The sequence below is a fragment of the Pteropus medius genome, unplaced genomic scaffold (assembly GCF_902729225.1).
Source record: "Pteropus medius unplaced genomic scaffold, Ma_sr-lr_union100, whole genome shotgun sequence".
In the NCBI taxonomy this organism is placed as follows: domain Eukaryota; kingdom Metazoa; phylum Chordata; class Mammalia; order Chiroptera; family Pteropodidae; genus Pteropus; species Pteropus medius.
Genome location: NW_024346667.1, coordinates 17,179,399 through 17,192,763, shown reverse-complemented (window position 1 = coordinate 17,192,763; position 13,365 = coordinate 17,179,399). Strand labels below are relative to the sequence as shown.

General features: G+C 34.3%; 1 protein-coding gene across 4 annotated transcripts in view; it reads right to left on the bottom strand.

Annotated features, from left to right (window-relative positions):
• Positions 1-13,365, bottom strand: part of CBR4 (carbonyl reductase 4) — a 100,043-nt gene that overhangs the window by 74,710 nt on the left and 11,968 nt on the right. Inside the window, exon 5 of one of the 4 annotated variants that reach the window (XM_039876339.1) lies at positions 9,794-10,228. The exons of the other annotated variants lie outside the window; for them this stretch is intronic. Within the exon in view, the coding sequence (XP_039732273.1) occupies positions 10,050-10,228 (179 nt within the window). The 3' untranslated portion in view covers positions 9,794-10,049. Of the gene's footprint in view, positions 1-9,793; positions 10,229-13,365 lie in introns of those variants that run through there. 4 annotated transcript variants of the gene reach the window in all.

Below are 13,365 nucleotides of genomic sequence, written 5' to 3'. Positions count from 1 at the left end.
AAAACTCTGCCTGGCTAGATTCACTAAAGAAAATAAAGACACAAATAAACAAAATCAGGGATGAAATAGGACAAATAACGATACCGTAGAATACAAAAAATCGTACAAGAATTCTATGAAAAAGTATAAAACATCAAATTTAATAACCTAGAAAAAATGGACCAGTACTTAGAAAAATACAATCTTCCAAGACTGAATCAAGATCTGGAAAATCTAAAGACCGATCAGCAGTATGGAAATTGAAACAATCATCAAAAACCTACCAAAAAGTAAAAGTCCAGAACCAGATGGCTTCACCAGTGAATTCTACCAAACAAAGAAAACTTACTACCTATTCTTCTCAAAGTCTTCTAAAAAAAATCAAAGAGGAGGCAGTACTTCCCAGCTCATTTTATGAGGCCAATATTACTGATATTAAAACCTGGAAAAGATAACACAAAAAAAGAAAACTACAGACCAGTATCTCTCATGAACACAGATGCAAAAATCCTAAATAAGATACTAGCAAACCGAATACAGCAACATATTAAAAAGATTATACATCACGATCAAGTGGGCTTCATCCCAGGGGCACAGAGATGGTTCAACATATGCACATTGATAAATGTGATACATCACATAAACATATTAAAAAATAAGAATCATATGATCTTAGCAATAGATGCAGAAAAAGCATTCGACAACATACAGCACCCATTTATGATCAAAACACTTAACAAAATCGGTATAGAAATAAAGTACCTTAACATAATAAAGGTCATATATGACAAACCCTCAGCCAACATTATACTTAATGGTAAAAAACTAAAAATCTTCCCTCTAAGGTCAGAAACAAGGCAAGGCTGTCCACTATTGGCACTATTATTCAATATAACATTGGAGGTCCTAGCAAGTGCAATCGGACAAGAGAAAGATATAAAAGGCATCCAAATAGGAAACGAAGAAGTCAAACTGTCATTACTGCAGATGACAAGATTCTCTATATAGAAAATCCTAAAGACTCCACAAGACCACTACTAGAAACAATAAGTAAATACAGAAAAATTTCTGGATACAAAATCAACATTCAAAAATCTATAGCAATCCTATAGTTTATAATGAAGTATCAGAAAAAGAAGTAGAAAAATAATTCCTTTTGCAATTGCAACAAAAAGAATAAAATACCTAGGAATAAATTTAACAAAACATGTGAAGGACCTGTAGGATGACAACTACAAGACCTTATTAAAAGAAATCCAAGAAGATACAAAGAAATGAAAAGATATTCCGTGTTCTTGGATTAGAAGAATCAACATAGTTAAAATGACCTTATTACCTAAAGCATTATACAGATTTAATGCAATCCCCATCAAAATCCCATTAGCTTTTTTTTAAAGAAATGGAACAAAAAATCATCAGATTTGTATGGAAGCACAAAAGGCCCTGAATTGCCAAAGCCATTCTGAGAAAAAAGAACAGAGGTGGAGCCATCACTCTGCCCAACTTCAAATTATACTACAAAGCGACAGCAATCAAAACGGCATGGTATTGGCAGCAAAACAGACACACAGACCAGTGGAACAGAATTGAAAGTCCAGAAGTAAACTCATATTTATAAGGGCAAATAATTTTCAACAAAAAAAAGCCAAAAATATACAATCGAGAAAGGAAAGCTTCTTCAATAAAAAGTGCTGGAAAAACTGGAAAGCCACCTGGAAAAGAATGAATCTAAACTGTTGTCTATCACCACACACCAAAATTAACTCAAAATGGATTAAGGACCTGAATATAAGACCTAAAACAATAACATGCATAGAAGAAAACATAGGACATTGGACTTAAAACTCAAGGACCTTGGACTTAAAGAAGATTTTATGAATTTGACCTCAAAAACAAGGGATGTAAAAGCAAAAATAAATGAATGGGACTACATCAAACTAAAAAGCTTCTGCTCAGCAAAAGAAACCATCAACAACGTAAGAGACAAGTATCCGAATGGGAAAATATATTTGCAAGCAACGCCTTCGATAAGGGCCTAATATCCAAAATATACACAGAACTCATACGACACAATAACAACAAAAAAACAAACGATCCAATCAAACAATGGGCAGAGGACCCTGAACAGACACTTCTCCCTAGAGGACATACAAATGGCCAAAAATTATATGAAAAGATGTTCAACATCGCTAGCTATTAGGGAAATGCAAATCAAAACTACAATGAGATACCATCTCACATCTGTTAGAATAGCTATAATCAACAGAACAAGTAATAACAAATGCTGGAGAGGATGCAGAGAAAAAGAAACCCTCATATGCTACAGGTGGGACTGCAAATTGGTACGGCCGCTATGGAAAACAGTATGGAGGTTCCTCAAAAAACTAAGAACTGATCTACCATATGATCGAGCAATCCCTCTACTGGGTATTTAGCCCAAAGACTTGAAAACCCATATCTGAAAAGATATTTGCACACCAATGTTCATAGCAGCACTATTCAAAGTGGCCAGAACATGGAAGCAACCGAAGTGTCCTATGATAGATGATTGGATAAAGAAGCTGTGGAATATTACTCAGCCTAAGAGGAGATGAAATACTGCCCTTTGCGACAACATGTATAGACCTCAAGATAATCATGCTAAGTGAAATAAGCCAGACTGAAAAAGTCGAAAATCACATGATATCACTTATGTGGGATATAAACCTAAAAGCAACAAATGAACAGGACAAACAAACAGAGACACATGGACTATAGACTAGTGGTTACCAAAGGGTAGGGGGTCGGGGATGAGGGAGGAGATAGATGGGGTAAAAGGAGTCAAATATAGGGGGGAGGGTGAAGTGGGTAAAGGCGATCAAATATATGGTAGCTGAAGGAAACTGGACTTTTGGTGATAAACACAATAAAATATACAGATGTCAAATTATAATGTACACCTGAAAATTATATAATTGTATTAACCAATGTTATCCCAATAAACTTAATTAAAAAAAAAACAATTTTAAATCCCATCAGCATTTTTCACAGCAATAGAACAAAAACGCCTAAAATCTGTATGGAACCATGAAAGATCTCAAATTGCCAAAGCAATCCTGGGAGGAAAAAAAAAAAAGCTGGAGGTATCACAATCCTTGATTTCAAACTAAACTATAAAGCTATAGTAATCAAAACAGTGTGATATTAGCAGAAAAACAGACACGCAAACCAAAGGTACAAAATTTAGAGCCCAGAAGTGAGCACACATATATGAACAACTAAATTATGACAAAGAATCAAAGAACGTACAATGGAGAAAAGAAAGGCTCTTCAATAACTGGTGTTGGGCAACTGGACAACCACATACAAAAGGATGAAACTAGACCACTATTTTATACCATAAACAAAAACTGGCTCAAAATGGATAAAAGATTTGAATGTAAGACCTGACACCATAAAACTCCTAGAAGAAAACACAGAGAGTAAGCTCCTTGAGTCTGTCTTGGTGATAACTTTTTTTTAAATATGACCCAAAAGCAAAAGCAATAAAAGCAAAACCAAACAAATGAGACTACATCAAACTACAAAGCTTCTGCACAGCAAAGGAAACATCAACAAAGTGAAAAGCCAACAAACTATATGGGAGAAAATATCTGTAAATCATATGTCTGGTGAGGGATTAATATCCAAAATAAAAAACTCATACAACTAAATAGTAATAATAATACAATTAAAAATGGGCAGATAGCCAACAGGTATATGAAAAGGTGTTCAACATTACTAACCATCAGGGAAATACAAATCAAAACTACAATAAAACTACAATAAAAACTATAATAAGAAATGCAAATCAAAACTACAAGCATTTCTCACACCTAATCAGAGCAACTTTTATCAAAAAGACACGAATAACAAGTGTTGGTGAGAATGTAGAGAAAAGAAATCCCTTGTGCACTGTTTGGAGAAATGTAAACTGGTACGGCTACTATGGAAAACAGTATGGAAGTTCCTTAAAAATTTAAAAGTAGAATTACCATATGATGCAGCAACTCTACTTCTGGGAACTTATAAGAAAATGTCAACAGTAACTCAAAAAGATATATGCACTTCGACGTTCACTGAAGCATTATTTTTAACAGCCAAGACATGTCAGAACCCAAATGTCCATCGACAGATGAATGGATAAAGAAATTATGATATGTGTATGTGTGTGTGTGTGTGTATACACATACAACGGATTATTCACCTATAAAAAGGAATGAAATCTTGCCATTTATGACAACATGGATGGATCCTGAGGGCATTGTCCTAAGTGAAATTAGTCAGATATAGAATGACAAATACTATATGATCTCACTTATATGTGAAATCTAAAAACAACAGCAACCAAAAAAACAAAACAAAATTAAAAATTCTAAGCTCATAGATACAGAGAACAGATTGGTGTTTGCCAGAGGCAGGAGTGGGTAGTAGGTGAAATAGGTGAAGGGGGGTCAAAAGGTACAAATTTACAGCTATAAAATAAATAATTCCTGGTGATGTAATGTATACCCAGTGACTATAGTTAATAATGTATTCTAGATCTGAAAATTGCTAATAGTTGCTCTTAAAAGTTCTTATCATAAGGAAAGAATTTTTGTAACTATGTGTGGTGATGGATGTTAACTAGACTTACTGCGATCATTTCTCAATATATACAAACACTGTATTATGTTGAACACCCGAAACTAATATGCTATATATATATATATATCATATCTTAAAAAAAAAAAGATAGTATCAGCAAATATGTGTATGCTGAAAACTATAAAAACTTCCTTAAAGACTACTTAGAGGTATTTACTCTGAAGAGCTTATAATGTAGTTAAAAGATGAAATTAATATAAAAAAAACTTTAAAAAATTATTAAATACTTTTAGTATATTTTTCAAGTTAGGATAGTGGTATGTTTCTCAATTTGCACATATTTCCATTTCGAAAGCTTAGAAAATGTTTCAGCAATGTATGGCAACACTCTTCAACATCCAGAATAGTCACCTCTCTTTATTCTACATAACAGAATCGTATAAATTAAACACTCTTCTTTGCCCAAATACTGCCCCCCAAAGTAATTTATAACACGTAATTCTATCTCTAGAAAGCAGCTAAAAACTGTCTCATAAACTGAGTATGAATAAAAGGATGAAAAGGAGCACAAATTTTAAAATATTCCATGCAAAAATTTTAATACACTTGCCTTAAGCACAAACAATTTTTTAAAAAGTGCTAAACACAGGCTGGATTATGGGCTCATAAGTCACATAACAGCTACAGAGAAGTCTTCTTAAGAAATCATTAAAATTCTTGAATCTCTGAACATAAGCAAAGGAAACTTATTTCAGCAATAGGATGCAAGCATTAAGTTATAAATTCTACCAGGCTAGTGGAAGTGGATGGAATATTCACTTGGAGTGGAACAGTGAAGGCTCATTTTACCAATATCTAGATCTCTCCCCATATTCCATCAGCAGTCTAATATGGGTTGGGGGAGAGGGTAGAATAGTTAAAACAGTTATATTTCTTAAAGTGTAAATATACACACTTAAAGGTTAAACCTATCTGTAACCTACATTTTAGTGTCATCAGTTCCATGAAATACATTGCTTTCTTCTTAATCACCAGTCATATCAGCCTCACTGACGATTTTAGAACATGAGATCCAGAGAAGGGAATTCAAGCCTGAGAGGATGACATAATGAAGAGTTGCAGGCAGCCAAAGGCCTGGAGGTGAACAGCATTAGAAAAATGGCCTGCTCCGTCTACATAAACTCTACTAGCTTAGAAGCATCAGCTACCATATTTGAAACTATCTTTAATGCCGCATTTCCTATAGGTGCCTGGAATTAATACCTGAAAAATTCTGTAAATTACCTTGCTTGCATTTAGTAGACAATTTGATTAATAACAGTAATTTTATTCACACTTAACTTTTTCACATCCTAAATAGACTTCTGTAAGTAAAGAATACTATTTCAAACATAAATTCTACAGTAATTTTTAAGGAATCAACAATCTTAATTTAAAATATAGATTTGACTTTATTACTTTTCATTTTGATTACTCTGCATTTATTTTAGAATTATAACCTATTTGAACTTTTGCACTGACTTTCCTATAAAATTAAATCTGTTTATATAAAATAATGAGCAGCTCCAATAAAACTGTAAAAAGATTACTTTTTCAAATGCAGTAAATATTTAAAACCTTTCTAAATAAGTAATAAAAATCAACATGAATCCAATGACATTTAAAATATCATACTATTTCTCACAAAATAGTTTAAGGCAAAATATATGTTGCCTGACATTTTATATTCAGTTTGTGTCTTTATTTCTATTCTCAAATATTTTCCATTAAGACTAATGCTTTTGTCCCTTGTAAAGACATTTAGCCCACTGTTATTGTAATTTATCATTTATGATTGTTAATAAGTACTTAAGTATTTACTATCTTACTAAAATTTTAGAGAATCATATTAATGCAAAATACTCTCATTTTTAAATTTTCATTATTTCTTATAGTATTTTTAAGTAGCTTGCTATACTGAGTGTTTTGTGATTAAAAAAAAAACTTCAACTTCCTAAGCTGATGAGATCAACGTAACAGATATTAAAATCTTAAAGGTTAACCTCATCGTCTTTGAGAATTTCTATAGAATGGACTGATTTTTACCACACTTACACTTGTTGACTATTTTGCCCAGTCACTTAATCACCAGTAACACCACTCGAATAAACCAGACTAGATTCATGTCTGTATCAAACTGATAGTTTTTTTCAACCTGTATAAAAAGTTATCGTCCAAAGAATACGAAAAAGGAATACAATGTGTAACTTAGCAGGGCTGCTAAAGTATTAACAACTAACTAATGCCCTGTAAATACTCTTTCTTTGACAATGACTCACAAGGTTCACTTCTAGAGCAGGGGTCCCTAATCCCCAAGCCACTGACTGGTACCGGGCCACAGAACAGGTGGTGAGCAGCGGGCAAGCAAGCGAAGTTTCATCTATATTCGCAGCTGCTCCCCAGCGCTAGCATCACCATCTCAGCTCCACCTCAGATCATCGGGCATTAGATTCTCATAGTAGCGCAAACCCTACTGTGAGCTGCGTATGCGAGGAATCTAGGTTGTGCGCTCCTAGGAGAATCTAATGCCTGATGATCTGAGGTGGAGCACTGTTATTGTAATTTATCATTTATGATTGTTAATAAGTACTTAAGTATTTACTATCTTACTAAATTAGTAAATTACTCTGCATTTATTTTAGAATTATAACCTATTTGAACTTTTGCACTGACTTTCCTATAAAATTAAATCTGTTTATATAGGCGGTGATGCTAGCACTGGAGAGCAGCTGCAAATCCAGATTCACATTAGAAGAGAAGTTTGACTGCACAGAGACCATAATAAATCAGTTACTTGCAGACTCACATCAAAACTCTATCAGTGAGTGGCAAGTCACAATTAAGCTGCATCTGGTGTCAGGCTTTTTAGTAGCAAGTGAGTTGATGTCCTTCAATTGTACAGCTGCATCTTGTGGCAAACTTTAAGTCAGAATCCGACACTTATTTTAATCCACACCTGGCCCACCTGTTATTTACCACTTCTGTCCGCACCTCTTTCCCAAACTGCACACTTGTCTCAATTTTGGTACGCCCACAAGCTAACCCTAGCCAAAATGAGTAAAAAACAAACATCACTGGAGAGCTTCTTGGAAAAGGGGGAAAGATCCAATGAGGAGACAGCAGAGGGCTCTAAAACTGCCAACAAAAAGAAAGCTGCATTTAAAAGAAAATACCAAGAGTCCTACTTTAATTACGGGTTCATTGCAACAGGTGATTCACATTCTCCAAACCTGTTTTGTATATGTGGTGACCAGCTATCCAATGAAGCCACAAAACCTTCAAAACTGCTTCACCACATGGAGACCAAACATCCTGCATTAAAAGACAGGCCTTTGGAGTTTTTCAAAAGAAAAAAAAACGTGAATACGAATAACAGAAGCAATTATTGAAGGCTGCCACTATATCAAAAGTGTCTGCACTGAGAGCACCATTCTTAGTGGCTAACCGCATTGCTAAAGCAAAGAAGCCCTTTACTATTAGTGAAGAGTTGATCCTGCTTGCTGTTAAGGACATTTGTTGTGAACTTTTAGGAGAGGCTGCAGTCCAAAAGGTGGCACGTGTTCCTCTTTCGGCTAGCACCATAACTAGACAAACTGACGAAATAGCAAGAGGGTATTAAGGCACAATTGTTAGAAAGAATTAATGAGTCACTGTGGTTTGCAATCCAGGTTGACGAGTCTACTGATGACGATAAGGCAACAATGCTTGTTTTGTGTGATATATTTTTCAGGAGGACAGGCAAGAGGATATGTTGTGTGTACATTTGTTGCCAACACCAAAGCTGCAGAACTATGCAAGTTTTTGAATGATCACATATAAGAAAAACTGAAGGGGTCATTTTGTGCCGGTGTATGCACTGATGGAGCTGCTGCCAAGACTGGATGGCTTTCTGGTTTCACTACTTTGGTCAAAGGTCGCTTCTGAATATGAGTCTACTCACTGTCCATAGAGAAATGCTGGCTAGCTGAAAAACGTCACCTGAACTTAACGTTTTGCAGGATGTAATTAAAACAATCAACCACATTAAAGTGCATGCCCTTATCACGTCTGTTCGCGCAGCTCTGTGAGGACATGGACACAGAACATACACGGCAATTATACAGAGAAGTGAGATGGCTTTCTAAAGGTAGATCACTGGCCAGAGTTTCTGAGTTACGAGAGCCACTCCAGATATTTCTTTAAAAAAAAAAACAGTCACCACTGGCAGCACATTTCAATGACATGGAATAGGTCACAAAACTTGCCTACTTGTGTGACACATTCAACCTGCTTGACCAACTCAATCTGTCACTTCAGGAAAGAACGACAAGTGCGTTCAAGTTGGCAGTTAAAATGGCTGCATTCAAAGACAAACTGGAATTATGGGGGCAATGAGTAAACACTGGGATTTTTGAAATGTTTCTAACATTAGCAGAGATTTTGAAAGAGACTGAGCTGGGGCCTTCTTTCCCCCAGCTGGTGCACATTCACCTGTCTCAGCTTTCAAGAATTTGAGCATTACTTCCCAACTGCAAAAGACCCTCGAATTGCGAAGGAATGGATCTGTGACCCATGTGTGAATAAGCCAGGGGAATCTATTTCATCCATGCTAGATGAGGATCAACTGCTTGAGATTGCACATGACAGTGGCCTTGAAAGTATGTTTGAGACAACTTCAAGTCTTCACACGTTCTGGATTAAAGTCAAGGCAGAAAATCCTGAGATTGCCACAAAAGCACTGAAAAGCCTGCTTCTATTTCCAATATCCTATCTTTGCAAAGCACAGTTTTCTGCAGTGACAGCAACCAAAACAAGATTACAGAGTAACTGGGTATAAGCGACACACTTTGGGTTGTTTATTGTCTCCCATCACCCCTAGACGGGACTGTCTAGTTGCAGGAAAACAAGTTCAGGGCTCCCACTGATTCTGCATTATGGTGAGTTGTATAATTATTTTATTATATGTTACAATAATAATAGAAATAAAGTGTATACTGAATGCAATGCACTTGAATCATCCCCAAACCATCCCACCCGCCCACATTACTGGCTGTGGAAAAATTGTCTCTCACGAAACTGGTCCTGGTGCCAAAAAGATTGGGGATCACTGTTCTAGAGTATTCAGCCTGATACAATGATATAACTCAAGAAAATTAAACTATATAATTTTTTCCACTTTTGAGACAAAATGTATAAATTAAGTCTTGTTTATTACTTGAAAAATGTTTACATATTAACATTGCTAGTCTATAAGGTACATACCATCAACAAAACACAACTGGTCACACCTTGTTCTTTTCAGAGATATACATATAAAGATGGAAGTCAACATTTGTAGCATGAATAGATCTGATTAGCAAATGTCACCCATGTAGGTAAGACTGTCTAATCAACAGCCAAAGTGTGCCCTCGATTCTAATCACCACTATAACTGAATAATCTGTAAATTACATTGTGAGCTGTAATCCGCCATCCACCACCAGAACATGCCCTGTAACATAGGGCGATTCTAAAAGAAGCACAACCGCGTGTGCCACTTCAATAGGTTCTCCAAATCTCCCAAGAGGGATAGTTTTCTTTAAATTTTCTTCTTTCAAGTCTTTTGTCATATCTGTATGAATAAATCCTAAAAGAGAAATGTTTGTTTATTTAGTAGAAAAGGGTAGACACTAAGACATTTCTTCAATTTCAAATAAAAATGAATTTACTCCTGATAATTTGAGGTTACTAATAAATCTTATTTAGGAAATGCAGAGTTTTGCTAGCAATCAAGTAACCAAGTCTCCATTTTTATTCACTTTAACTCAATGAGCGTCTATTGAACAATACCTGATTCCCAAATATTTGGCCCAACTCGTAAGTGGGTAGATAAAAACATGAATAAAAATTCTATTCCTTGGGAAATCTATAATTTATGGAGAAAACAGTTACTTGCACCCCTAATTACAATGTAGGAAAGTCTAGTGAACATCCTTATAGAGATATGCACAAAGTACAACGGAACTGATTAATTTTCATTTGAATGGGGTCAAGGGGTAGAGGGAAGAAAATATCACGAATATATTACCAATAAAAAACATATAATCAGTATTCTGTACACTATTCAATCATTTAAGCTTTAAAAAAGAAAGCGAATAATTACTCCTCATAAAATGAACAATTAGAAAAATCTTAAAATTTTTAAAGTCATGAAAAAATGATGGATTAAGAGTTAGACATGACATGTGAAATGAAAGTCTAATGTGAAATCTCAAAAGTACAGCTCCAAAATTGGCTTGCATTATAATTAAATCATTTATAACTCAAACTGTAAACCAAATTAAATATACTGTCATTTAAAATACCAGGTTAAATATGAACTAAGCACTGAATTAAGAATTAGTATCAAGCTATAAGTTTATTATGCACTACTATATAATTGCTTAATTTTTTTTGCCTTGTTTTCACTTAGAAATACTGAAACATTTTATTAACAGTCTTGTAAGAAATAACCACAGATTTTTTTTTCTATCATGAAGCCTATGACAGTGACAGCTTTATTAGAGAAAAATAGGAAACAAGTTGAATGTCTTTCAATAAGGACATGGTTAAATTAATCACAGTACGTCCACACATTATATCCACACGGTATATCCTACAGGCATTAAAATGCTACAGGATACTTAAAATAAGAGAAAAATAACATCTGTATATTTAAAAGGTAGGTTACAAAAGTAGTTATACTACTATCAAAAGCTATAAACTTTCGGTTATAAAATAATCACAGAGATGTAACATACAGCATGGTGATTATAGTTAATACTTTATTATACATTTGAAAGTAACTGAGAGTAGACATTAAAAGTTCTTATCACAAGAAAAAATTCTGTAACTGTATGCAGATGAATGTTAACTAGACTATTAATGTTAACTATTGTAGAGATCATTTCACAATATATGCAAACATGAAATCATTATGTTGTATACCTGAAATTAATATGTTATGTCAATTATACCTCAATAAAAAATAAAAAATTTAAAAAAAACTAATCTATACTAATGACTGAAAAAATATATACCAAAATATTAAGTGATTATCATTAGATACTAGAATTATAGGTGATCATTATTTTCTTCTTTGTACTTGTGTGTACTTACCCAATTGTCCACAAGAGATATATTATTTCTGCATCTAGATAAAAAGTTATTGAAAAAAGATGCACAGTACTAACCAAACTGTCTGTAATAAGGGCCTGGAATAACAAAACAATTTTGTATTATTTATGTACTTCATTATGAGATTACATTATGAAATCTCATAGAGAGTAGGATCTTCTCTACTATAAAATATTACATTTTAAAAGTCAGCAACATTTCCTTCACTTCCTTTCATCTTTAACAATGAGATGGCAGAAGGAATGCAAGAATAAAAGCAGCAGCTGATAGAGATAATGATAAAACTGGATAGCCAGACTCTGGTGAATTTCAAGTGAACTGTAAATGAAACTTCATCTACAGTGAAGTCATAATAATCAATAGACAATTCAAACATCATAAAAAACACTATCGTGGGGCTTCTTGATATCCAAAGCTTTATGTGTTTGGACACACTTATTTTCTAAGATGCCTCAGAGTGTATTAGGAAGAAAATTCACCTCACATGTTAAAAAAGTTGAATGAATTAAATTATGAATGTAACATTTAAAAGCTTGTTCCTTCTGAAGAAGTTCATGATACAATTATCTTTTATTCTAAGGTCATTTTGAATTCTAGCAAAATTGGTGTAACATATTTCCCCACTAATCTCAAACTCTCAGCCAAAAGAAAAAAAAAAATCAATGATGTGTCTTTAATCTTAAGGAAAAAAAACTCAATAATCTGCTGTAAAAATGGTTTGCAGAGAGACCTTTTAACTATGATTAACAAATTCTAGGTTCAACTTCTAACTGGCTCTGGTGAGCATTTTGTGGTTAAAAAAAAAAAAACCTCAATGGATTAGGACACATTAAACTAGATTCTGTTCCCTACTCTGCTAATACTATCAAAGTTATGACCTGAGGAAAGTCATGTACTATCTAAAACTGTATGGCTGTTTCTGTCTCACAAAATGAGTGAAAGAGATTGAAAATCACAGATTACTAAAATATCTTTTAACTCTACAAAACTATGACCTAAAGATGAAAATTATGCCTCATTAAGTAGTCTTCATGACTTTTCTTACTTCAGGTTTAGGAAAGTGTGCTTCCCTAAAAGGACTCTCAATTTTTATATTGATAGCTGTGATAGAATATTGATAGCTGTGATAGAATATTCCAGTTGAAGATGCTAATCTCAGTTTTTATCCATGCTGTGTTGAAAGAAACTGATTTGCCTTTCCTATAGGTAGATTTTAGTTCTGATGTGTTTGTACTTTCAGAGACAAAGGGTGATGCTTCATGACCCGTGGGAGGCCATACGAAGGTGTTTTTACCTTTTAAAAAAGGCAGATCTAGAACAGAGTATGAGGTACTGGAAGGCAAACCATACATATGAAAGGAGATAAGGCAGTGAAACAAGTTCAAGGGCAATCTCAGTGAGATGGGAAGGCCTCTGCCACTTAGATATGGGCTGTCAGGACAGACTGTGGTCCTCCAAAAACGACCAAGTAAGCCAGATATATGGAATAGATAAAAGCTAACATCTCAAAGCTTTTAATACAATCTTGCTCAGTACACCCTGAAGTCACCTCGGCTATGATCTGTGTCACGGTTAGGTCATTTGTAAAGGAAGGAGAGAGGTGCCCTC